A 26,770-nucleotide genomic window follows, 5' to 3' on the forward strand; every position below is an offset into this window, starting at 1 on the left:
GTCTTGAAAATGGGCTTTCATTCTCCAGGATGTCTCTGCTCTTCTCTGACCTCCTTAGCTGGTACCAGATATTGACTCCCATGCGAAGCTTGCTTCTCATCATTTGCATTCCTGTGGCTGAGGCAGTGCTGCCATCCCATGCGTTCCGAATCACAGCCTGGGCTTCCAGAAATCACAATGTTGGTGGAAAAAACAATGAAATTAAAAAAATAATACCATAGGGTGCTTGCTTCACTGGCTTTATTTCAGAGGAGTTGCACATCTTACAGCCGTGAGGGCTGGACAAGTGAAAAATTGACATCTTAGGGTGCCTACAAACCGTCTCTACATTGTCCCGTTAGACAATGCTTCCGGGTCCCTCAGGGCCAAAATCTTCCCTGAAACATGCTGTCTGTCCCCTTCAGGGTGTCCTGACAGTGCCTTGCTGACGTGCAGGGAAACCTCAAAGGTGCCCAGCCCTGACAATGGCTTCCAGAGCAGCTCCGCACGTCATCCAGCTACCCCGAGGGCCTTTGCTTGGGATAGACCACATCAGCCCAGATGTAACCCACAGCATGACCTTGTTCTCCTCCCTTTCAATGTGTCCCCCCACCTCTGCGCCCTCTCGCTCCCTTGGGCTGTTGGAGGGTGCTACTAGGTGGGGGGCAGCCACTCGGCTCTATCCCAGTGGCAGAGCTGCAGCCGTACCACATTGGGACTCACAGCCCAGCTTCACTTGTCCAACCACGAGGTCCAGCTCACTGGCTGCGGTCTAGCACTGGTTTGCAGTCAGATCTTTTCCTGCCAGGAGCCACCTTGCTAGAAGGAGGAGGCCTAAATATCTCTCTCACTCTCTTAGTTGCATACATCTCCTTCCCAAGGCTGGAAGCCTTGTCTCTAATGGAAAGAGCTCATGATGCCTCAAGGACCTCTGGCTGCTGTGGGAGGCCCATGCTAACATTTGGTGTCCTCGTAAAGGGTCATCTGGAAGGGAAGTATCCCAGCAGTGAGGGATCTCGCTGCCAAAGCTTCGTCCAGGAGGCAGAAGAGCTGCCTTGTGAGTCCTTGCTGATGGTGGATGGGGAGCAAGAACTTCATAGAATCACAGAATGCTTTGTGTTGGAAATGACCTTTACAGTTCAACCCCACTGTGGGAACAGAGACATCTTTAACCAGATCAGGTTGCTCAGAGCCCCATCCAACCTGACTTGGAATGTTTCCATGATGAGGCCTCCACTGCCTCCCTGGGCAACCCGGGCCAGCGTCTCACCACCCCCAGTGTGAAAAATTTCTTCCTTATATCCATTCTAAATCTCCTCTCTCTTAGTTTAAAACTGTTACTCCTTGTCCCGTCACAAGAAGTCTCGCCTAAAAGTCCTTCCCCAGCTTTCCCATAGCCCCTTTCAGTACTAGAAGACCTTCTGTTCTGGGCTTGCTCAAGTCATTTCACACCTCCATTCGCTGACCAGCACTGGTCTACATAACCCAAGCTGACTCCTGATTGCCACTGGGGAGTCATAGAATCACGGAATCATAAAATACTTAGGGCTCGAAGGGACCTTAATTACCACCCAGTTCCAACCCCTGCCATGGGCAGGGACACCTCCCACTGGATCAGGCTGCCCCAGGCCCATCCAACCCGGCCTTGAACCCCTCCAGAGATGGGGCAGACACAACTTCCCTTGGCAACCTGTTCTAGTGCCTCACCACTCTCATAGTAAAGAAATTCTTCCTAAAGTTTAGTCTAAATCTGCTCCTGTCCAGTTTGTACCCATTCCCCCTGGTCCTGTCGCCACAAGCCTTTATGAACAGCCCCCTCCAGCTTTTCTGTAGCCCCTTCAGGTACTGGAAGGTCACTATAAGGTCTCCTCGGAGCCTTCTCTTCTCCAGGCTGAACAACCCCAACTCTCCCAGCCTGCCCTCGTATGGAAGGTGCTCCAGCCCTCCGATCATCTGGACCCCTTCCAACAGCTCCATCTCCTTCTTACATTGATGATTCCAGAACTGGACACAATACTCCAGATGAGGTCTCACAAGAGAGGAATAGAGGGGCAGAATCCTCTCCCTCGCCCTGCTGGCCACGCTGCTTTGGATGCAGCCCAGGACACGATTGACCTTCCAGGCTGCGAGTGCACATTGCCGGCTCATGTCGAGCTTCTCATCGAGTCCAGGCTGGTTGTGTTGCCTGGGGAGCAGCAGGGTGCCCAGTTACCTAACGACTGGCAGGGAGCTGAGCTGCCTGGAAGTGGTCAGCCTGGCACCAGCAGGGGCCAAACCAACTGCTAGGAAGGAGATGGAATGGGGTAGGACTGCTTTTACTTTTGTTTTTGATAATTACTGAATTTAGTGTTTGGTAGAATGGAAAGCCACATGGACGCTATTAGAGATGTGATGAAAGGCACTTGAATGAGCATTTTCCAGAGAGTTCATTCTCTGGATTTATGGCCCACAGTAGCCAAGGGAAGGATGCTGGTTTCTCTTTCCTGCACCTCTGGAGATCCATAAGCCTCCCCGCTTTCCCAGGCACCTCTGTGGGTCCGGACAGAACATGCTTGGTGTGTATGCTCCCTCCTTTTCTCTTACAAATCTTTCCAGGGCCACAGATCAGAGGGGGGTTCAGGGTATATTTAGCTCTAAATGGGCTCTGAGAGGTCCATGTGGCCCTGGGGAAGCAGAGGGAATGGATCTCATTCCTGCTCAACAGTGACATTGTACACAGCTAAGGAAGGAGCTTGACCTGTGCAGAAGTACCGTGAGGAAGAGCTCTGAGCGTGATGAGAGCTGGTTCTGCAGGGCAGGATCTGTGCCCTTTGTTCTCTTTGGGCTAGACAGCTCCTGAGTTTCCATGAGATGGACACTGGTTTTGAGGGGCAGCTGTTTTACCAGAGCTTCCATGACGGCAGCCTACGGACCCTCGCTGGGAACAGGGTTCAGAAGGAACAACAATGAAGTTCTCCTGTGCTTTGCCATTCGTCTGCCTTCTGGACTCAAAGCCCTGTGGGGTGGCCTGGTGCTCTCGCAGCCCTCCTTCCCCAGAGGTGCCCTGCAGCCTTCCTTGGCATTAGGCAATGTCCCTCTCACAAGGGACACCCTCCATGCGTGTCCCCGAAGCCACAAATGAGGTATAAGACAGGGTGAAGCAGGGCTTATGGGTGAGCAGGGGGTAATGATCCGATTGTACATGGGCAGCACCTCCTGTGGATGCCCCGAGGGATGGAGCGAGGTGCTGTAGGGCTCAGCTGGGCTGCGCTGCGCTCTAGCACACACAAGAACAGTAGAGCTGCTGGCCATTCATCTGTGAGAGAGAAGGTGGGAAGTTCCACATTAACTATGAGGGACCCACATGCTCTGGAGGGCTTTTACCCAGTTCCACAGTGAAGTTTTCCACAGCTTCCTTGCTCTTGGGAAGGACAATGCCTGTTTCTGCATCAACCTCGTAGTTATCAGAGCACCTCCTGTACAAGGACAGGCTGAGAGAGTTGGGGTTGTTCAGCCTGGAGAAGACTTTGGGGAGACCTTAGAGCAGCTTCCAGTGCTGAAAGGGGCTCCAAGAAAGCTGGGGAGGGGCTCCTGATCAGGAAGTGCAGGGACAGGAAGAGGGTGAACGGTTTTCAGTTGAAAGAGAGGAGACTGAGATGAGATCTTGGGAAAAAATATTTCCCTGTGAGGGTGGGGAGGCCCTGGCCCAGGTTGCCCAGAGCAGTGGTGGCTGCCCCATCCCTGGAGGTGTTCAAAGCCTGGTTGGATGGGGCTTGGAGCCCCTGATCCAGTGGGAGGTGTGACAATCTTGAAGGTCATCACGCTGGATGTTCTTTAAGGTCCCTTCCAACCCTAACCATTCTGTGATTTTATAATTCCATGATTAGGAGACTTTTCCTGGGAAAGGCACTCTCACGTGCTCTTCCCTCTTCAGCCACCCCCAGAGGTGATGAGTGGGATCCCTGGAAAGCTGGTGGTGTCAGACTCCTACTGGTCTTGAACTGAGACTCGCCTGTTCCTCTGTGTTCAGAACCATGAAGGATGTCTGTAACGCTGTTTGCTGGCTGGTTCGCCCCATGGTGGTCACCACCTGAGGCAGCTATGGCAACACCACAGCGGGATGCGCCCAGCTGGGCTGAGACTCTGCACGGGACAGGCAGGCTGGATGAGGGCTGTAACTGCTGTCATCCCAGGAGGAAGCTGTTGGCTCTACCCCACAGGCTCTCCAGCCTGTCCATGCACACTGACGACTTCCATACAGTTTGGAAACCCTCTCTACCAGCTGGGACAACTGGGGACTCAATTTCTGCTACACTGACCACGAAATGTCCTGTTTACTTTATTCCAAATGCTGCTCAGCTCCTGCTGCCATGATGATGTGTGACTGTGCTCCCAGTGCTCCTGGAGAGCTCACACGCTCCATCCGTTGGGGACAGCTGACTGTCAAGTGTTCGTCTGGGTTCCCTAACGCCTGCTAGAGTGCCATGAACACTGCCCGCAACTGTGCAGCAAGAGAGCCTTGCGGTTAATCTGGGACTCTTTATGCTTCTTGTGTCAATGTCAGTGGGGTTTATTTCGGGGTGTCTTATAATTAGGGATTTCCTTATGGACTTATGGTATGTGCTGAGGAATTTGGATTTATGCCGTGGATGTATAATCCCGCTTCTGAAGGAGAAATGTAGTTCTACAGCTCAAACTTGGTGTAAAGGTTTTCCAGTTTTTTTGCGTGTGAGCTGCCCTATGGAAATGGAAGAAATCAGCTCTGTATCTAAGGAGCACAGCATGAGAACTGATTCTGAGCAGCTGTGGGATGTCAGAAGTTTAAATCAGGATTCAAGTATTACAACGGGGCTTACTTTTCGTAGTTCCCACCCAGAGCTTTGAATTTGTCACTAAAATTGGGATTCCCATACTCTTCTCTAACCTTTGGATTTCACGCCTCTGTCTTCCTCCTGATCTCTTAAGTTTTTCTCTTTGACATAAGACTGCAAGGCTCATGTGAAAAGAAGGCAGCAGAGCTAGGCTCTGGCTGGGAGTCTGTCTTTGTATGGGAGACCTCCTTATACGATGACCCTAAAGGCGAGTCTGGTCCATGGGGTCTGGAGAAGGGACACTGGTGATGTAACTCTGCTGCCTAGAGGCAGGCAATTTGGCTCTGTCCTCTGAAGGAGTGAGGTGGGGAGCATGGTGCCAGCTCACATGGACACAATGCAATTTCCCAGTCCTCACGCAGGCAACACAGACAACATCCAAGCAGCAGCAGCCTGGTTTGGCTGCGAGAGGCAGCCAGACAGCCACTGAATGAACCATCAAGGTGCTTTTCATGTGCAAGAGGACAGAAGTCGATCACTGGTCAGCGACGGGGCTCATTTATTATCTCACAAGAATGAATGACTTATATAGCTGCAGTAACGTCAGCAGAACCAAAGCTTTGCCCAAGGCCTGAGCTCTGATTGCTGGCTCCCTGCCGTGATGGGCGGCAGTGGGAGGGTTTGTAATGGAGAGGATGGATTTGGGAGATCCCTGAGCTGCAGGGAGCAAATTTGAGACTGTTCCAAGAGTCCCATGTCCTCCTGATGCCATCATCCCACACGGATGATTTCTGTTCCCTCCTTATATCTGACTGTCCTTAAAAGAGGGGAGGCAAATGCAGCCCCCGACACGGCTGTTCAAAGTGGTGGACGTGTACCCAAGAACCAACAGCCTCTTTCAGGAGTGACTTGGACCCCATTTCCACGGACCCCCGTTTCCTAGGAGCCAGGTGGCTGGAGGCAGGAGTGCCTCAGGCTGGGGCAGGGAGCGATGAAGGTGGAGGGAGCCCCGTGTTCCCTTGGGCGCCCTGGCCAGGTGCTGCTGAGCAACCTGAGGCAAAGCACGTACATTGCTCTGGGGAGGGGTTTGGATTTGGCTGCCTTAGGGTTCAGAGCCCCCCTGCTGGAAAATGTGGGCCAGACTGAAAGAGGAGCTGAGCATTCCCAGCTCCCGGTATCATCTGGAAGTGGGGGTCCTGCCCATCCCATAAAGCTCCCAGTGGATGAAGTGGAGCCTCCCAAAATGGAGGCAGTCCGAACCTCAGGTGCACACCTGCATACACTGCTTTTAACCCATTTCCTCTGCTTTTCCAGTCGATGGGCACAGAGCAGACGCAAGCTCATTTCCGGGGGTCTGTGGGACCTATGGAGGACCCTGGAGGAAAAGGCCCGAGGTCCCTATGGGTGGCCAAGTCATTGCAGTTGGCCATTGCCACGTGTTTCTGCCACAGAGCAATGACTTTTTCTTGCTAAATTGTCTCTTCCTTGAGAAGACGTGCTTGGCTTTGCTGCAGGCTCCTCCTGGCTCGCGATGCTGCAGGATGGGGAGGAAGCTGATCACCGTGATCCATCTCCTGAGCTGGTGGGGCTCTCTCCCAGACAGTCCCTAGGTGCAGTTGGTTTATCTCCTCCCATGGCCTGAGTATCTGGAGCTCAGGCAGAGCGGTGCTGGTTGCCCAGGTAGATATGATAGGGGGTGAGGGTAGGTGGGTTGTACTGGTGCTTTGCATGGAGCAGCCTGCTGTCACCTTGCTGGCCACCCGGCGCTGGGGCTGGCCCTCAGTGCGTGCTGTGCGGCGGTTTGGCACGGCTACTCGGATGAGGTTTACAAGTGAGATGTGTAGGCTGGTGTGGGTGGGGAGGGGAAGAAGGCTATCCGGAGGCTGCTGTCAGCTGGATCTTGGCTCTCTGAAGCGATCAGCACCTCACTGTCATTGAGGCAGGGACAATGCTCAGAGAAGCCCTTCTCCTTCCCCCTGGTGCCCATCCTTTGCTGGCAGGGGACAAGCGTCATGGAAGGGAAGCTGTAGCTGTCGAGGATGGAGTGCACTCCCAGGGAATCAGTTGTCTCGAATATGTGGTCGATGTCAGAGAAAGTCACCAGAGCCTGAGTGGAGTCATAGGAGCTTTTCTCCATGTCATCAACCTCACAGGACTGTGTGTAGCACCCCTTCTCTTTGCCCTTCTGCCTCAGCAGACGGAGGTCATCTCTGAAGTGGGGGTTGAAGAGCAGGTAGAGCAAGGGGTTCAGGCAGGCAGGCAGGGGCAGGACTACAAGAAGGACAGATTTGATGACCTCTGGAGTGATAAGGAAGAAGTTGAGTGTGGAGGAAAAGATGAGGAAAGCCACTGGGCAGTAGAGGAAGCAGTTGGTGAAGATCAGCCAGGCCACGTGCTTGACCATGGCACAGTCCCAGACAGCACTGAACTCCCCCTTAAGCAGGTGACAGTAGAGTCGGATGTAGGTGCCCGTGATAGTCAGGAAGCAGAGCATGTTTGTCATCACCAAGGCCACGGTGAAGCCCAGCGTGGCAGGTTTCCCATCTGGGATGGGATACGGGAGACAGAGAGGAGATACTCCGTATTCCCCAATGGAGAAGAGAGGCAGAACGGCAGCCACAGAAGACAGCAACATGCAGCAAAGGGCAGCAGCCTTGACCTTGCCTAAGGAGGGTGACTTTCCGTAGCCCCGCACACAGGAGACGGAGACGCTGCACTGCACGGCAGCCAACGTCAGCAGAAAGATGGCAGCCTCAGAGGCAAACACCGACAGGAACCCTGTCACCCTGCAGCCTGTGCCGCTCTCCCACCTGGCGCCATATTTGGCAAACTGTCCATAGGTCAGGGTGTCGACGAGAGCCAGCATGCTGCAGTAAACACCGGTCAGCATGTTGGCTCCAGCTATGGAGCCGATGAGGAACTTGACTGGAGAGAGGTAGCTGGGAGAGGCAAAGACAGCCAGAATGACCAGCCCATTGCAGAGCACCGAGACCAGAACAATGACCCAGACTCCCAGGCGGATGATCCAGCTCTCAAACAAGTTATCACAAGGCTTGAAGGGACCTGGAAGAAAAAAACCCACAAAGTTATGTCCAGGATGTACAGCTCTGCTCTTGAGCAGTGGCCAGGTCCCAGCCCTCTCCTGGCCCCACTGGCCCATTGACAATCGGATGCTGAGGTCTGGAAAGGAGCATATGACATTTTCTGCCCTCTTCTGCAGCAAGACGGCAGCAGTGCTGCCTCTTGGCTCTGCCCTACCTCCCCTGTGCTCCTGTCCCTACGCTGGGGCGCCTCCCGCATGCCGACCAGGCCTCCTCTCGGATCTTGTCCAGGACAGAAACAAGGTACAGGGAGAGGTTATACATGAAATATTAGAAATGGCAAACTTCTCAGAACTCCTAAAACAGGTTCGGGTCTGGCTTTGCCACTCCATGACCCTATGCATGGCAAAGCCTTTTTGCTCCCATATCCCACCTGCTCTAGGATGTTCAAGGGGGCAGTCTGAGCTCAAGGTGGGTCTTTGTCCAAAGGGCCATAATGTCCTGTATTTCTGTGGGACTCCAGACCCAGTGACTCTCCTGGTGTCAGCTTGGCATTCGAGCCACTCTCCCATTAGCTGCTCTTTCTCACTGCATGCCCTGGGATCTTGGAGCTAATGGTGTGGAGACAGGTGAGAGGCGGCTGGATGCAGCTATATCTGGGTGGGAGAAGGAAACACCCTGATTTGGCCAAAGCTCAGCAGTTCAGGCTTCTGATCTGCACATCTGTGAGACACTGCAGGAAGGGTTGTGGGAGCCTGGGGATTTAGAGAAGCTCAAAGTATCCCAGCTGTGATCAAAGGGTTTCCTTGGATGCTCACCAGGGCTTGGTGTGCACTGAATAGTGGGGTGCAGCTTTGATTCCTCAAGGTCCAGCTGGAGGTCGTCTGCATCTAGGTCATCTGGGGAGAAAACAACAAGAAACGATGCTCAGAGAAGAATGAGCGGGGCTGTTGATGGGAGCTGGGCCAGAAGCTTTTCTCATTGCCTGTCCTCAACACAGACCTTCCCAGCCAGTTCCCAGCCCACAAGTTCAAAGCAGCTGTTGGTGTCCAGTCTCTCTGCTGTCACTGCTGTAGAGGGAGAAGGTCTTGTAAATGATGGTGGGTTGCAATGTGACCCACCCCTCTGTTTTTAGGTCCCAGATCCTGGAGTTGTGAGACTGCAGATCCCTCCTCCCAGCGTGCTTTATGAAAAATAAAGAAGTACTCTAGCCTATGTGGTTACAGAAAACAAAGCCTTCAAATGCATCTTCTAAACGGAAGCTTTCTATGCAGGCCTTGTCCAATGTTAGTTCATCACCAAAGACTTTGGAGCTTTTATTCAAAGAGAGCCATTAGCTGCTACTTGCAGCACAGATTCTTCATCAGCAACCACTGCCACCACCACCAAATGGCTCAGAAGCAAAGAGACAAGAAAATCCAACATTTTTTTGTTTGCTTTATTTTATATCCTGTGGTTTCTTGGGTCTGTAGTGCCTTGTTTTTAACCATGGAGGTTCCCAGTCCTGGATTTGCTTACAGGTGGACTTGTTGGCCATACCTGCAGACTCTGGATCCATGGCATTTATGTAACCAGGCTGCACTGCCCTCAGAGTCCAGCCTGCAAGCCAGCACCTCCACCATGCTGGCAGCTGCATCCTCAGCCAGGCTTGGACCCTCTAATGGTTGGGCAGAGATTCCCTGGCTGAAGGATATGTTGCTGGAAGAGAATGGGGCTGAGACCTCAGCTGTGTTTTTGATGGCCTGTAGGTGTAGGCCATCACCAAGGAGAATGGCATCCTCTTAATCATGCTTTCCAGACATGCTTTTCTGCTTTATTCCTTGTTCATCTTCTCAAACAACCACTGATTCACAGTGAGGACAGCTGCTGTCCTGCTGCTCCCAGTGGAGATCTCCAGAGGGTTCTCTGCGGGCAGGAGGAAGGGAAGGATGTGTTTTGCACTTGGCACAGCCTGATAGCGAGTGAGCTGGATCTGTGGCTGTGGGATGAACTCTCCCAGGGGTGGCAGGGACAGATGCCAGTGCCCAGGTGAGCTCCAGGCAGCTGAGACATTGACCAGGAAAACAATTTTCGGCAGTGCTTAGGCTGACCTGAGCGGCATTTAGTTGCCTAAACTGCTTAGAAATACTGCCTCTCATGAGGTCTGAGCCCTGTGTGTGTTTGAAAATATGACTGGGATTATTTGATTAAAGAATGATGACAAATAACGTGCTATCTTTAGTGCCTCCTGACAAGCATTGTGGCTTTCTCAGCTTCAATGAGCTTTGGAAAAAAATGCCATTTTAAAAATCTGTCTGTGTAAGAGTTGAAATATGATTGCTGCTTTGGAGTCTGGCAAGAAAACGTTCACAGTGGGATGGAAAAATATTTCCTCCTTGTATTTTATAGTCTTATAAATCTCCAGTGTCTTTTCCATCCCCAGTGTGGAGGCTGTGATATGCAGTCACCATACTCAAATCAATGCAGAGTCCTGCACTTTCTGTGTCCCCCTGACCCGACACACGGCAGAGTTGAAGTGCAATCTGCCCCCAACCCTTTTCTCTTCAAAGGGCCGGGAAGGCTGGTTTTAAGTACAGGTTAAGCATTTGCATGAAGTGCAGGATGGATTTTTTGTTTTGCCTGGGCTACTGAGCTCGCTGTGAATCTCAAAGCAATCCTTGGCCAGCACAGTGAGGTTCAAAGCAGAAAGTGCACCTCTCTGCTGGAAATGAGGACTTCTCCCAGCCTGGAAACAGCAGAGAGAAGAAAATGCCTGTTGTGTTCCAGCTAGGCAGACAACAGTGTTTTTGAATTACTTCTTAATCTGAATTTTGCTAAGGTGCCTCCACTTTCTAAGGCCTTATGGAATAAACCCACTTTGCTGTAGAGCCATTTCCATGGAAAGTGATTCCCAGACGGCTGTACTGACACCGATGTGGGAGGAAGAGGAGGAGAAGGGTAGAACAAAACCCATTGTGTTGGATGCTTCTTCCCCTTTTGTATTGTCTGCCAGGGCAGTCCCCACGTGGGGTTGGCAGAGAATTGCTCTCTCCATCAGAGTTAGGATATCTGTGGTGCAAAGGGGTCTGGGCAGGTGCTTTTTGGTGGAGTCGAGCAGCCTTATGGAATGATAGAAGCAGGAAAAAAGTGACCCTCCAGGGTTTGCTGGATGGTTGCAAAAGTTAATTAGTCAGCTTTACAAGTTAATGGAGGTGCTGGACCGGGTAAAGCGGTGTTCAAGGCCAGGTTGGATGGGCCTTGGGCAGCCTGATCCAGTGGGATGTCCCTGCCCATGGCAAGGGGGTTGGAACTGGATGGTCTTTAAGGTCCCTTCCAACCTGAACTATTCTATGATTCTAAGATTCTATGATTCTAAGATTCTATGACATGCAGTGACCATGACCCTTATGGGCTTTGAGTGGCCGTTACTCAGATATGAACGGACACGAGTGGTGTCCGGGGGGTTCCTGAGCATCTGGGGCCCTGGAAGGATGGGAAAAGACTGAGCTGGCCCCGGGGTCCATAGCACCATGTGCTCTCTGGGGTTGGAGTCAGATGGTCCTTTGGGTGCTAGGCTCGGGTCCTGGATGTGGAGGCAGAATGTGCTGCAGGAAGCAACACTGCCTGGCTGCTGGAGCAGGGCTGTGCCACCAGGGACCCATTTCTCACCCCTACATGGCTTCCTGGGACAAGATGCCTGGCCGTGAGGTTGTGTGGACTTGGGTGTAGACGGCTCCCCAGTCCATCGTTGGAAGCGCTGCGTGAGGCTGAGAGGACACAGCTGTCTGGAAGTGTGCCCTATCCCTCTTACAAGTTCTCCCACAGCATCCAAGCATCCTGACAAGCCTTGCTTTACGCTGCAAGGACAGAGCCTTAAGTTATTTTCTCTTAATGAGACCACTTTATCTCTTGCATGGAAGGAATGTTTGGGAGCTTTTTTTTCCTCCTTAATGAGGAAGAGTTACAAGATTCATATAACACAGCTAAATGCCATCAGAAAAGAAACATTGGAAACAGAAATAAAGCAACAACAAATTAAGTAGAATAGGAATATCAGAAAACCCTCATTGTCAAGAGTAGATCATGCAATGCTGAACAATAGAGTCATCTGCAAAAGTGGTACAGAGTAAAGAAGGACGTTCTTGTGCATTGCACCTCTGTGGTTTGATATTTCAAGACAAAGCCAGTGCTTTAACATATGAAAATATAAGCCTTTACAAGCTGCTAATTGTCTCATCTGGCATATCTTGGAATCAGTCAGTGTTCCCCTCTGGTCTTAACATCTCATGAAGACACATGCAACCCAGGAGGCTGGGGCTGGCTTGGAGACCCGGGAGCCTGTGGTAGGTACTGGTCTGCCGACAGGGCCAAGAGACTGATACTTTGAGACATCAAAGACTTTGGTGCCCAGCAAGAGCAGGTCTGTAAGCAGCACTGTGTGTCCTGGCCACAATCCAGATGCTGTAGTTCGCTGGGCAGGGTCTCCAGCTGTGTGCACAGGGACTGGTAAAGTACGGGCTGCATGAATGATGGAAAACTGAACCAGCTGAGAAGAAATTCCTGCAGCAATGACCGTAACATATGGCTCCTCTGTACTGTCTGCCCATTGTAACCACCGAGTCTACCATGCTTCCAGGAGCCACATCATGCTGGTAGGAATCACGCTTGCTGGCCTCTGGCTGGACATTTTACATTGCTAAAGCTTATTCCTGGTCTGTGAGGGATCGGGGCAGATGGCAGGAGCAGGAACACAGGGCTCATGACTCACTTGCTGGCTGTGTCATAAAGTGTTTGGGTCATCCTGCCTCCCATCTGCTGTCACACAGAAAATACAACTGCTCTGGGTTGGTATCTGCCCCAGCTCTAGTCCTGCCTGCTTAGGATGCAGGAGGAGATTCTGCAGAGCTGCTGGTTATGGCTAGGTACACAGTGCTCCCAGGAGCAGATGAGTCAAATGCTCTCCAGGCACTCAGCCTTCTCTCCATCTCCTGCAGGCACGCAGCATGATGTGATTTTCCCTACAGGGCATTTCAGACCTCAGAAGTGCATGGGACCTCTGTATTTACACAAACACATAAACAAAACCAGCATCAAAGCTGTGTCCTGAAATGCTATTTCCACTCTCCAGCAGCTACAGAGGAAGCAAAGGGGCCAGTGCTTTTCTTCACATTATTCTGGGATTCCCTTGCAGAGGGATCATACCAGCCCTCCACCTGGAGCTGCTGTCGTGCTGGGAGTCTGTGGGTGCAGACGTGCTTTGCACGCTCCTCTGCTGGCCTTGTCCAACAGATTTCGTGGAAGTCTATGGAGAAACACATTTTGGAACACAGGATAAACTGACTCCTGAACAGAAAGCTCTGCTCATCTTTAACTGTAAAGCCACTTCTGCCCTGCACAGGTGAGCCCTGTACTGAGCTCATCATATTCTCCAAACACTTCCTTTTGTTCATACCTAACCCTCACCTTCGCTGTAGCACCAGGGCAGGTGCACAAAAGTAGCACAGAAACGGGTCTCTCTAACTCCATCCAGTTGTACGTTCTAGATCTTTGAGTCCATTCTCTTATTCAGATTGATCCTAGGGTCCATTCTCTTTATGTCATAGCCACAAAGACTGATGTCCTGCCAAAGGCTCTGTGCTGCCCTAAAATCTAATGACCAAGCCCAGAGGCTGTCCTGCGTAACCATGGCCACCTTTGTGGCTCGGGTAGCCTCCCTCTGGAGTCAGCAAGGCCAAAGGAGCAAACGTGTCCATGCTGCTGGGGACTGTTAGCTTGTGAAAGTCGGAATGTGCCAGACCAGTGCTTCCTCCAATGCAGCGACACTGATTGAAGCCCCCTCACAGTATCTGGCCACCAGAGCTGCAGAAGGATCAATCTATCCCCCCTGAGGCAGGTATAACTCCATGGCTGGTAGTGGGACCACTCGTGCAAGCCCAGGATCACCTATTAGCCCTCAGCGTGGCCCTGACCAGGGACTGATCACCATTTAGCACAGTTTACTCACAATGATTATCAGCATGACCTGGAAACAATTCCATGGTCCTCTTGTGGGGATCCTCCTCCTCAGGGCTCATGTCTTCTGCCTCCCACTGGTTGGACATCTTGAAGAAGCTGCCACAGCTTCCATAGGCACAACACTGGTAGGCGTAAGGTACCTCGAGGACTCTGCAAAGGGGGAAAGCAGAACTCTTAGCTCCATCACCTCCATGACTCAACTCTACATCACTTTGCACTTTTTGCTTGATTTCCACAAGTTGTAAAAGCCAGTCTATCAGGTGATGATTAGAGTGGAGCAGCACTTTGCTCTGGTGAAGAACTCCATGTAGGACACAGAGTGGACCCAAGTCACCCCTCACATCTCAGCACTGTGTTACTTTTGGTACTTAAGACGCTGTCAATAGGACGTGGTCAGACATCAGATTTGGAAGCTGCACTAAAATTCCTGGATACTTCCTAAACCCTTTTCTGCAGGACCCCTGGAATGAATCAGCCTCTCTTTCCCATGCCCTCTGGCAATATCCCATGCACACGTGGAGTCTTCATTTTTTACACCAAGGCCATTTTTTGCTGGACATCCTTTCTTTTGTTCAAGGTGAGAAGCTTCCCAACAGCCTGAGCAAGTCCCTGTTGCTGAAGGTCAGAGAAGCACCTTCAAAATCCAGGTAGAATTATGGAACCATGGAATGGTTTGGGTTGGAAGGGACCTTAAAGCCCATCCAGTTCCACCCCCTGCCATGGGCAGGGACACCTCCCACTGGATCAGGGGCTCCAAGCCCCACCCAACCTGGCCTTGAACCCCTCCAGGGATGGGGCAGCCACCACTGCTCTGGGCAACCCGGGCCAGGGCCTCCCCACCCTCACAGGAAAACATTTCTCCCTAAGATCTCATCTCAATCTCCCCTCTTTCAGCTGAAAACTGTTCCCCTCATCCTACCCTGCACTCCCTGATCCAGAGCCCCTCCCCAGCTTTCCTGGAGCCCCTTTCAGTACTGGAAGCTGCTCTAAGGTCTCCTCAAAGCCTTTTCTTCTTCAGGGGCTGAACAACTCCAACTCTCTCAGCCTTTCCTCATACAAGAGGAGTTCCAGCCCTCAGATCATCTCCGTGGTCTCCTTTGGACTCGCTCCAACAGCTCCATGTCCTTCCTGTGCTCAGGGCTCCAGAGCTGGACACAGAACTCCAGGTGGGGTCTCACCAGAGCGGAGCAGAGGGGCAGAATCCCCTCCCTCCCTGCTGGTTCCACTGCTTTGGATGCAGCCCAGGACATGGTTGGTTTCTGGGCTGTGAGCACCCATTGGCAGCTCACGCTGCGTGGCTCACGATGAGTTCCATGAGCCTGGCTCACCCCTGCTAGCTCAGATAGGGAAATCTCAGGAATCTCAAGCATAGCAAGTTCTTTTAATATGTCTGATTTCTTAGTAGAAATTGTTGCTTTTTAATTATAGCATGTACTACAAAGTTAGTTAAACTGCAGCTGAACATTGTCTGGATTAAATACCAGGCTGTCAGTCAGCAGCTGCATTTTCCTCAAAGACAGCAAACTCCTGCTTCGCTGCTGGAAGTCAGGAAGACTGCTGAGGAAGGCAAAGGAACCTTCGGTTTTCCAGACAACTACGGTCTTCTGACAAGACCAGTAAATATGGTGAAACTCTATATTATTAGAATATGCTTTTGTTTTAAGTTTCCAGACATTTCTGGCTGAGCCCTGTGAGGCTGTGGAAACTCTGTACACATGCTTGCTTCCTGTTGTAAACTCCAAATTAAATCCTATTCCTGAAAGGTGTTAGGGAGGTACGGATCCACCTAGGATGGCTAAGAAGTATTCTCAGATGATTGCTCCAGATGATGCCCCAAGAGAAAGGCCAATTAGCGGCAGTGCCCCCACATTTAGGAACTGTTAGAGGGTCCATCACCTGGCGTGGTTCAATGAACCACTCCTGCACACTCAGTCTTTCTGGTACCAATCCAAACCAGCTCCACAGGTGTCAGTGGAATTAGTCGAGGGGAGGAATGCCCCTGAAAGTGTTGAACTTGACTTTCTTGCAGAAGGGAGTGCTGTCTCAGGTGGTGGAAAGCCCTCCAGGAGCGTCTGGCATCCCCTGCCACTTGGAAGCCAGTCATGTAGCAGATCCCAGATATGGTGAGTCAAAAATGTCAGAAGAGAAAGCCCTGCAGGCACCACTGCTAAGGCAGGCTGAAGCGAGAGCTCCAGACTTTTCTTTGGACCTGAGCTATGAAGACCAATGTTGGTGTGGTGGCCTGTGACCCCAGCAGGGGGTATCTACATCTGAGAAGCTCCAGCCTTGGGAATCTGTACTGGATGAGTGGGAGCATCACCTGATGCATCCCTGGCTCCAAGAGAACTACCTGGGAGACCCAAGGTGGCTTTTCCTCAGGGGAATTTGAGTCAACTGGACCATGGGCTTCTCAGCCTGAGGGCAATGGCCACGCTGGAGACCCACCAGTAAGGGAGGGTCAGAAGAGCCAGAGCCTGCAGCGCAGCACTGCGCTTTGAGCCTTTTGCAGCCTCGTCTTGCTCAGTTTGACCCCTCCAGGCTCTTCATTAATCCATAGCAGACAAGACATGGCCACACAAACAGAGTTTACTGAAGAAAAGCTGGATGTCATTAGTTAGGACTGGCTTCTGGGAATGTTTTCCATTGAGAGGAGCCCTGAGTTGGGCCTGCTCCACGCTTTCCACTTGTGTGTGTGTTTGGGGTGGGGGCGGTGAGCCTGGAAGCACATTACCGCTTTCCTGTGGAAGGCTTTAAAAGATGAGGCACGTTAGCAACAGATGAAGCTTCCTCAACCTATTGGCCTGAAAGGATGGAGGAAAGCATGAAATAAACAAGGAAAGCAGGAATCGGATTGCTTAAGCAATTGCAGGCTGCGCTGAAAGCCAGAAGTGAAAGCGCCAACACCACCAGTACCTCATTTTGGGGAAACTCTCCTTGGTGAGGGGCTCAGAGAGAGCTGGGTTGCCTTGGAGCTTCAGATGGGTCAGTCCACTCAAACCATCCAGAGGCAGTGTGGCCAGTTGGTTATCAGTCAAGTCCCTGATGAAGGGGAAGCAAGAGGGAGACTGCAGTTAGGGTTTTGCTGCTAGTGGTATCTCAGCCAAGCAGAGGCTTGGAGAGCCGCGCATGTCATGCTGAAATGGCGCTAGGTACAGCATGGTGACCAGGATCATCTGCAGGTATGTGGATGGTCTCTATTTCCCTGTGCATGTATCTGCCCTGAGCATCTCTTCCCCCACCACTTCATAGAATTATATAATGACAGAATAGTTTGGGTTGGAAGGGACCTCAAAGCCAGTTCCATCCCCTGCCATGGGCAGGGACACCTCCCACTGGATCAGGAGCTCCAAGCCCCATCCAGCCTGGACACCTCCAGGGATGGGGCAGCCACCACTGCTCTGGACAACCTGGGCCAGGGCCTCCCCTGTAACAGGTCAGGTATGACTGCAGGTCCCACCCCATAAAATACTCAAGAATCTCAGTGAGGGGCTGAGGGCTTGGACCCCTCCAGAGCCAGCAGAGATGGTCTGCAATGACTCTTGCTGAGATGGTTTACCATGCTGTCTTTCATAATGCATCTAAGGCAAGTATAAAAGCATCAGAAAGCAGAGGTTTAAATGTTCAGGGTGAGAGCGTCATGAAGATGGCTCCTTCTGCGCTTTCATCATCCCTTTAATGTTGATAGGAAACCTTAGGATTTCATCTGCCCATGTGAGTGCTGAGACATGCACCTCCGCACTGCAGCCTTCTGACATCTAAATGCCAAGGAATCGGTTTGAGGTCCTCGGATACCTGCTGTCTGTGGCCCACTGTGAAAGAAATAACACTGCAACTTACAGCTTGGTGAGTGAGTGCAGGGTCACAAAGGCTTCAGGGTGAATAAACCGGATGGAATTCCAGCTCAGGTCTCTGCAAGGCAAGGACATGCCAATAGGAGGGGTGCAGAGCAGGGCAGCAAAGCTGCTGACGCCAGCCTGGTCAAGGGGTTTGGTACGAGCAAATGTAGGCTCTGTAGCCCCTCCGGTCGGCAGTGCGTTCTGTCTCATTGCAGGTCTCTGGAGACAAATATGTTTGGGTCTCTGTTTGGGTGGTTTCTAACAGAGGTCACAAGAATTGGCCTTGCAGGAGCTCCTGAGATCAATGGAAAGGTTCCTTTTTGGGTTCATTTCTGTAAACTTGGTGATTTTATGCTAACACGCTAAACCTCCGAGCTGCAGGCAGTTTATGCATTGGTGTCAGAGCACCCCTGACGTGGTCACAGTGCTGGGTCCCCAGGCAAGGGCAGATGGGGTCAGGGGCTGTGTGGAAGGCAAACCAAGGTCATCTTAGAGTGTCTTCCGTCATGGGCAGCTGGTTTGGATTCACTGTGGCTCTACAATAACCTCTGCTTCAAGCTGAGTAGAGGACTCAACCCCTTTGCCGTCAGCATATCTTCTCCTAAGGCTGACTACATGAGGAATTTCCTACATATATCTTCATCTCTCCAGCTCCAAAGGGAGCCGGGGTGCCTGCCCAGGTGTGTGTGTCACACTGCAGGAGGCTGAAGTTGGGTGAGATGAATCCTTCCCACAGGGACCCAAAACATACCCAAAGGCATTTAGTGTTGCACGTACTTCGTGAGTGTTCCCATGCAGTTATAAACACAGTGTGCATGACACTCACGGGCTCTCTAGGAATACTGGCTATTAAATAACACTCAAATTGTTGCACCACGAGAAAAAGCTTTTATGGGATTCAGTTCACTTCCCAACAGAACAGTAAATAAAGACCATCAGCTTTGGAGGGCTCTTCCTACATGTCATGGGGAGGATCATGCTCTTCAGAGACTTAATAGGTTCTCAAAGTTGTCACACACTTAAGTGGGCTGTCTACTCCATGTGACCATGTGTGCATGATAGTGTGTGCTTGTGTGCCCTCCAGACATCTAACATACATGTTTGAGCTGTGGGGACACTGTCCCAAATCAAATGGGATCTTCTGCATGGATGTTGCAGGCGTGCTCGGCCCAGGACCAGCATGTGTAGGTGCTGAAGCTCACGCACAGCGTGGTCATTCCCTGCCCTGAGTCCCCGCACAGCCATTCCGGAGGTGGGTGTCTGCAACACAGGAGCTGGAGCATGTGGTTGGAGCACGTGGTGTGGAGTGTCCACATATGGGCAGTAAGGTTGGCGGGTAATTAATTTATTTCCCTCTGCACACAGAAGGGAAGCCAGAGGGAAGGTTTGCGTCCTGCTCTTTTGTAAGCAGAAGAGGGACTAGAGAGCAAAGCCTCCCAGCAGAGGCAGAAGGACTGAGGCTGGGCAGCTCCACAGCAGCCTGGTTGGGTGGTCATGGTTCCCCTTCTCCCAGACAAAAGCCCCATTGTTCCACTTGCCAGACAATACTTACATGGACCGCAGGGCAATCAGCTGCACAAAGGTGTCTGCTCTGATTTCATGGATCCTGTTGTGTTGGAGACCACTGCAAAACCAGAAACTATTCTGAGAAAGTTCATACTTTGTAGGGATCTTTGTCCCATGGCAGGAGGCACAAGCTCTCAGAGCGAAAGTTGTCATTTGAGCTTGGGAGACCTACTATTCCTTCAAGAGGTAAATAGGATAAGTAACAAAGCAACTCAAAGATATTCTCTCCTGTGGGCAGCTCTAGAGGTTAGACAGCCTCTTCTTGATGCCACCATGGGACAGCAAAGTGCCATTGATGAGCAGTGGTTAAAGGTGCCCCATTATCATGGAATCATAGAATGTTTTGGATTAGAAGGGACCTCAAAGTCCATCCAGTTTCACCCCCTGCCATGGGCAGGGACACCTCCCACTGGATCAGGGGCTCCAAGCCTCATCCAACCTGGCCTTGAACCCCTCCAGGGATGGGGCAGCCACCACTGCTCTGGGCAACCTGGGTTAGGGCGTCCCCACCCTCACAGGAAGAAATGATCTCCAAAGGCATGACGGTTTCCTGCTGTCCTTCACCCTAAGCCTGCAAACTGCTTTGTCCACAGCAAAGGAGGAGAGCTTGGAGCCAGCGAGGCAGCAAACAGCTTTGTGTGACCCTTCAGGAAGGACTACGTGGAGCTGCCCTTTGCTTCAGTGATGGTGAAGGGAGTTTGACGACCGAAAGCTCCTCGGCTTCTCATTAAGAAAAATCCTCCTGTCTTGCTGAACCCGCCATCCACATCCTGCACATGTATTTCCATGAGGTGCCTCAGCCCCTGCGCATCTCCCTTCCAGCAGCTTTCTGCACTCCAGGGAATAGGGGAGGGAGCAGGGCAAGAGCTCACAGTGTGTTTGCTGACTGACCTATACACCCTCCAACCTCTCCAAGAGACATGGAGACTTGATCCAAGCATCCCCTTCATGGGAAACATTCAGTTTCCCGGTTTTCTTTTCCCTAGTGTCAAAAAATGGTGGATATTTCTCAAAAGTCCTGCAAAACACCCCTCATGAATTCCTGTCCCTGCGGGTGACCTTCTGCAAGGGGAGACAACCACAGCCTACTGCTCTACCTACACTAGAGTAGTAGCATGGGGGTTTGCTGGGTAGAGAACCTGCCTTCAGCCCCATCTGACATAAGGACCTGCACGTCATGGCTGTGTTGTCTCAGCTGGTCCTGTTCATTTTTCAGAGGCACATGCTTGAGGCCTTCACATCTGTTCTCCTGCTGGTTTCTCAACGCCCCATGGAGCCAAGAAGGTGTTCCTTGAACATCTGGTGGAAATTTCAGGTGAGGGATATGGGACAATTCTCTGCACAAATCTGGGGGTCTCGCTGAGAGGGAGAGATGGAGCTTGGGGAAGAAGGGGCAGCGGAGCAAGCTGGTGAAAAAGAATTCAGGGATGTTTAGCTGCGAGGGACCACCTGTGTGCTGCAGGTACAAACCTGCACATCGGCAGTTACGGAAGAGCGACTGGCACACAGAAGTGGTTTGCGTGCCAGGCTGTACCACCGTGCACCACCAGGCTTGTTTCCAATGTATTTCCCAGCAGGAATGCTGATGCCTGGTGGGCGTGGCGCTAAGAAGATGATAACTTTGGGCTTAAGCGTCCACATACTCATTTCATAAGAAAATGTTAATTTAAGGCACAGTCTGTCTGCCTTAAGCAGTCTGAAAGAGGGATTTACTTTTATATAATAAAATATACATTTATATAAATTATATATATAATTAAATTATACTTTTATATACTAAAAGTAAATTATTTATTTACTTTTATATAATAAGTCTGAATGTGGTACATTATAAAATACTGTAAGAAGAAATTTAGGCACAACGTGTGAAACTACAGGTTTGGGATTCTGAAAGTTTGTCCTTTTCAAAACGTCTTTTCCAATTTTTTCAAACATGTTCCTGAGAGTACTTCCAATAAAAATATGCCCGGCTCTAACTCTGTCTTCAGAGCTCCCAAAGAGACAGCAAGGGCTGTCTGACCTATACACCCTCCAACCTCTTGTAACTCTTGTTTCATGTGATTTCACACAGTGTCCTAATGTCCAGTTTTGCTAAGGCTGGACAAGCTGGTCTGGCCGCCCAGGCTGGGGCGAGCAGAGAGCAGGGATGAGCTCTACAGTGTGTTTTTGTGGGGATGCTGCTCCCACACATCCATTCTTCCATATCGCAGGATTCTATAAAAAACCATGGAGTCTATTATTTGGGTTTTTTTTTCTTAAAAAGACAAAGAATCATAGAATCATAGAATGGTTTGGGTTGGAAGGGACCTAAAGATCATCCAGTTCCACCCCACTTCCATGGGCAGGGACAGCTCCCACTGGATCAGGGGCTCCAAGCCCCATCCAACCTGGCCTTGTACACCTCCAGGGATGAAGCAGCCACTGCTGCTCTGGGCAACCTGGGCCAGGGCCTCCCCACCCTCAGTGTGAAGAATTTCCTCCTTATGTCTAGCCTAAATCTTCCCCTCTCCAATTTAAAGCCATTTTCCCTCATCCTATCACTTCAGGCCTTTGTAAAAAGTCCCTCCCCAGCTTTCTTGTAGCCACTTCAGGTACTGGAAGGTCTCTATAAGGTCTCCCTGCAGCCTTCTCTTCTCCAGGCTGAACAACCCCAACTCTCTCAGCCTGTCCTCCTATGGAAGGTGCTCCAGCCCTCCGATCATCTTTGTAGCCTCCTCTGGACCCATTCCAACAGTTCCCTATCCTTCTCATGTTGAGGATTCCAGAACTTGTGTTACGATTGAAGCGTAGGGCCAGATCTCCAGATGCTTTGGGCTGAAGGTGAATAACGGCCTCAGAGCTACAGAGGTGCCTCCCAGAGCCCAGAGGAGACTCAGTTCAGGGGCTACGTATGAGGACAGCATCAATCTTCTGTCTGGAGGGGCTAGCCATGAGCAATGTGGATAAAATTGAACTTTACGTCCATAGTGTGGGACCCTTCCTTGAAGCAGAAAATATTTATGGTACAGTTAAGCCCCATTCTTGATTAGCTCATACTGAGACTTGACTTAAGTGAAGTAAAATTCAGCGCTGTCAGATCCTACTGCTCTTTGCTGTGGCTGAGACCACTGAAGAGACCCAAATGAGTGAAATCCCTATGCTCAGGGGTTGCAGTTTTATTCTGTATTTGCACAGGGGTGAAGTGTGAAACACAGGTGCGTTTGCTGTCCAAATCGTGAGTTATAATGCTCAGCTTTCCCAGTGCTCGGTGAAGGATGAGTTTTTTGTTTGGGAACTGCCTCTGCCTCCAAAACAACCCCTTTCCCCCAGAGCACAGCATGAACGAGGGCATTATTTTACTCACAGTTCTTCCAGCCGCTGACACCGGTGGAAACTGGGCAGATCTTCAATTTGGTTGTGTGACAGTTCTCTGCAGGGGAAAGGACCAGCACAAAGACTTTAGAAGATCAGAAGCCAGTGTCCCTTGGAAAGCAGATATTGCCAGAAAGGGTTATGAGCTGACTTTCAGTTTGCAAAGCTGCAGAAAGCCGTAACCCCAGGTGAGGGGGATCTCTGCTCTGCACCCCCTAATGCTTGTTCTATGTCTCTGTGTGAGGCAATGATTGCTCAGTGCTTTACCTGCTCACACCACCCCAGACCAGCACTCTCCAGCCCAGGCTATGGACTGACGGAGCTGCTTCTACCTCCCAGTCCCAAGTCAGCTTTGAAGACCACCTGTGCCCGCTTCTACCATGCACACCCTTGCTTTTCTGTGGGCAAAGAGGAGAGGTGTTTGTGCCAGAGCTCCCATCCTGCCGTCGCGGATGGAGGAGCTCACAAAAGCTGCAGATGTGCTCGCAGAGCCTGGAGAGGTTTTGGCCAGCAGAGCAGCTGCCCAGGTGCCTTCCTTCCTGGCATAGCAAACCCACTGCCCACTGCCTGCCCTCCATTCAGCTTTTCCAGGCTTCTCCCCAGGGTTAGGGAAGGGGTTGTCGCATGGGCAGGGATTTGGTGCAGGACAATACACGCTGTGAAAATCTCTGGTCCTCATTCTGTCAAGTGCTGCTTCTTGAAAGCAATTCATAGAATCATGAAATCATAGTCATGGAATGGTTTGGGTTGGAAGGAACCTCAAAGCCCATCCAGTTCCACCCCCTGCCATGGGCAGGAACACCTCCCACTGGATCAGGGGCTCCAAGCCCCATCCAACCTGGCCTTGAACACCTCCAGGGAGGGTGCATCCACGACTTCCCTGGGCAACCTGTTCCAGAGTCTCACCATCCTCAATTCCCAGCAAACTCCTTTTCCCAGTGCTTCATAGGCCAGTGGCATGTCAGTGTCCAGGGCAGAATGACTTGGTAATCAGACAGAAATCTATCCTGGCACAGCATAATGTGAGTTTATTAAAACTGAAATGGGGTGATAAGGAGTAATGCTTAAAATCAGCTTCTACCCCCACCAGCAGTGATGGATTTGTGGCTGTTCAAGAGAAATTTGCCTCAGGCTAAAGTTTTGCATGTGGCCTCTCCGCTGACTTTCCAGACTCAGTCTCCATCTTTCTCCCAATAAGTTGCTGCTAAAACATTTCAATTATTTATATCTTTGCCAACCACCTCTCCACCAGTTTTCCATGGTGAGGAGGAGGAAGGAGGAAAAAGCAAGCAGAACTTTTGTGCTTGGCTCCGGAGACTGTCACCCAGAGCGGACAAAGAGCTATAGCATCTGTCTGTTCTCACTGACCCCTGGGTCAGTCCACTGGGCTCGTCAGGGTGGTGCCTTGGCTAGACAGTGATGGAGGGAGAACACAGCCCCAGGAGGCGTTCCTTGTTTCTCCAGAGTGAGTGTAATCAGAATCAGTCCAGTATGGACAAGCAGAGCAGCCTCAGTCCCTGAAGCTGTGTTGTAGACATATCACAATAAAGGTACTGATGGTATCAAGGGACTTTAGCTCTGCTCAGGGAAGCTTCAGCTATTTCTGTCTGAGTGGAAAGACAAATCTTTGCCCTGAGCCACAGAAGCTCTGGACAAAACCAGCAGGATGATGTCAGGTTGATGCTGAACTCCAGCTGACGAGGCCGCCCTGCCTGTGTGCGCTGAGCTCGGTGCCCATGCACAGAGCGGCGTCACAGCCTCACCCCCCTGCAGCCCCTCTTACAGCCCCCCTGCAAGATCTCTGCAGAAACTCTGCAGTGGGACATGAGCAGCATGAAGCCAGAAATGTGATGTTAACTGTATCATCTATTCAGACCTGTCACGGTCGAAACATCAACCTGTCCAACTCCCGTGGGGCAGGCAAAGCAGGAGGATGCAGTGTGAGCAGCCACCTGCTCTGGGGGACAGGCGGCCAACACATTGCAGAGGCAAGAGCGATGTAAACATGCATAAACATTGTTCTGCATCCCTTCACTCCAAACTCTGAAAGGGATGTGATTAACGTCAGTAAACAACTGGGAAAGAGGAACAAGGAACAAGGTGGGGTCTCCCAGTAAAACTCTCCCGCGAGGAGGGGGCACCCACCTGCTGTGATGGTTTACAGTCTTGCAAACATAAGTAAAGTGCTTGGGGCTCTATAGGCTGAGCCATTCTGAGGGCTACACTCTGGTGGAAAATTGCCCATTGAATTGATCCAGATGCCTAGAGGAGAGATAGCTTCCCTACAGGAAAAGGTGGAGCCAAAATGCTGTGAACTGCTAAGTTAAAATTGTATTCTTTTATTTCCATATTTTTCTCTTTTTTCCAATTTTTGTCATCAAGAAGTCATTCCTGTTGCTTTCCTGGAACAAACTTTCTTTTTGTTTTCAGCTTTCTCATATAAAGACTGATGAGAAGCAAGACTTCTCCTTGCCCTAAGACTGCAAACATGTATAAGTCTGGCTCATGACTCATTTTCCAAGGATGCTTTTGACTGCAGACCAGTTTGGAGATCTCAGGAATGAGGAGTGTGATTCCTGAGAAGATGCAGGAGTCTTTCTGAGATGCTAATTTAATCATGTACCAAGTTAATCCCACCTCTACATCCCCTACTCAGCATCATTCAGCCAAGCAGGTAGAGCCAAAGCAACTTAGAGACTCTGAGTGAAACACTGACCTGATGCTGCTGCAGCACATGAGGGGCTGTGGCCATGTGGCCTTCAGGTCTCTGTCAGGTCAGGTCTGCCCCCTCCCAAGGTGGGCATGGGATCCTTACTCCAGATGACGGCACCTACTGGAGCTCCAGCTGCAGGAAGGCAATGCTGGGGCAGAGCATTGCATGAAATGTGGTTTACTCCTGACCTTTGTGCAGTGTATAGCTAGGAGCTCTGAAATGCTGCTGTTGTTCTTGCCTGCTGCCCTTTCTACCCTCTCTACCCTCCTTGCATGGGGCAGAGAGTTCCCACTGGTGCAGAGCAAGAGGGAGGCAAATGTGGATGTGCCTCACTGCTTACAGTCCTGCGTTCAGAGCATCATGCCAGGATGAAGCAAGCAAGTTCAAGAACATGCAGAGGTGAAAGTAGTGCCTAAACAGGTGGTGTTTTCTCCACGGAAAATATAGAATCATAGAATATTTAGAGTTGGAAGGGACCGTAAAGATTATGCAGTTCCAACCCCGCTGCCATGGGCAGGGATATCCCACTGGATCAGGCTGCTCATCCTGGCCTTGAACACCTACAGGGATGGGGCAGCCACAACTTCCCTGGGCAACCTGTTCCAGTGCCTCACCACTCTCATAGTAAAGAAATTCTTCCTAATGTCCAGTCTAAATCTGCCCCTCTCCAGTTTGTACCCATTCCCCCTTGTCCTGACACCACAGGCCTTTGTGAACAGCCCCTCTCCAGCTTTCCTGTAGCCCCTTCAGGTACTGGAAGGTCACTATAAGATCTCCTCAGAGCCTTCTCTTCCCTGGGCTGAACAACCCCAACTCTCTCAGCCTGTCCTCGCATGGGAGGTGCTCCAACCCTCCAATCATCTTTGTAGCCTCCTCTGGACCCGTTCCAACAGCTCCATCTCCTTCTTATGTTAAGGATTCCAGAACTGGACACAATACTCCAGATGAGGTCTCACAAGAGATATAATAGGAACAAGACCCACAGGAAGGTCTTCCCTAGCTGGTCCTGCCCCTGAGCTAAGCAAGAAGGAAGCAGGTTTCTGATGGCATTTTTCTAAAGATCTGGCAGGACAGAGACAATTGTTACTTACAGGACTCGGAGGCTGGGCAGCTGCTGGCACATCCCTCTGGGGAGTAAATGGATGCCAGCGCGGGTCAAGGTCCTAGAGGAGTGGAGGAGAGAGAAGAAATGGTGTTACTGAGAGTTCAGCGCACAGACTGTGTGACCTGCAAGCCCAGCGACCAGTGGCAGGAAAGACAATGTCGATGGGATAATGAAATACATGGAGAGGAACAAAAAACCTGACTTGGAAATGGGCATTGCTGCTGGATCTGGTAAAGGTGAACATTCCCGTAAGAAACACTAGGATGTTGCCAAGTTCTGAATTCACTACTGTCCTTGGCCACATCAAAGGCAAGTGGCAGTGCCCTCTATGGCATGGTCTGCCACACCAGTTCCAAATTTTCCAGACTGGTGATCTGCCTGGAGCCGTGACTGCC

General features: G+C 51.1%; 1 protein-coding gene across 3 annotated transcripts in view; it reads right to left on the reverse strand.

The window, feature by feature from the left end:
* Positions 1-353: 353 nt before the first annotated feature.
* The window catches only part of LGR6 (leucine rich repeat containing G protein-coupled receptor 6), a 156,966-nt gene continuing 130,549 nt past the window's right edge, over positions 354-26,770 (reverse strand). Inside the window, exons 10-17 of one of the 3 annotated variants that reach the window (XM_054087774.1) lie at positions 26,362-26,433; positions 22,550-22,615; positions 19,193-19,264; positions 17,642-17,713; positions 16,718-16,843; positions 13,794-13,954; positions 8,629-8,709; positions 354-7,832 (exon numbers count right to left, since the gene is read on the reverse strand). In XM_054087774.1, coding sequence (XP_053943749.1) covers positions 6,595-7,832; positions 8,629-8,709; positions 13,794-13,954; positions 16,718-16,843; positions 17,642-17,713; positions 19,193-19,264; positions 22,550-22,615; positions 26,362-26,433 — 1,888 coding nt within the window. In that variant the 3' untranslated portion in view covers positions 354-6,594. The remainder of the gene's footprint in view (positions 7,833-8,628; positions 8,710-13,793; positions 13,955-16,717; positions 16,844-17,641; positions 17,714-19,192; positions 19,265-22,549; positions 22,616-26,361; positions 26,434-26,770) is intronic. The other 2 variants (XM_054087773.1, XM_009560608.2) reach the window with 2 other exon arrangements.

Source organism: Cuculus canorus, chromosome 24 (genome assembly GCF_017976375.1).
Source record: "Cuculus canorus isolate bCucCan1 chromosome 24, bCucCan1.pri, whole genome shotgun sequence".
In the NCBI taxonomy this organism is placed as follows: domain Eukaryota; kingdom Metazoa; phylum Chordata; class Aves; order Cuculiformes; family Cuculidae; genus Cuculus; species Cuculus canorus.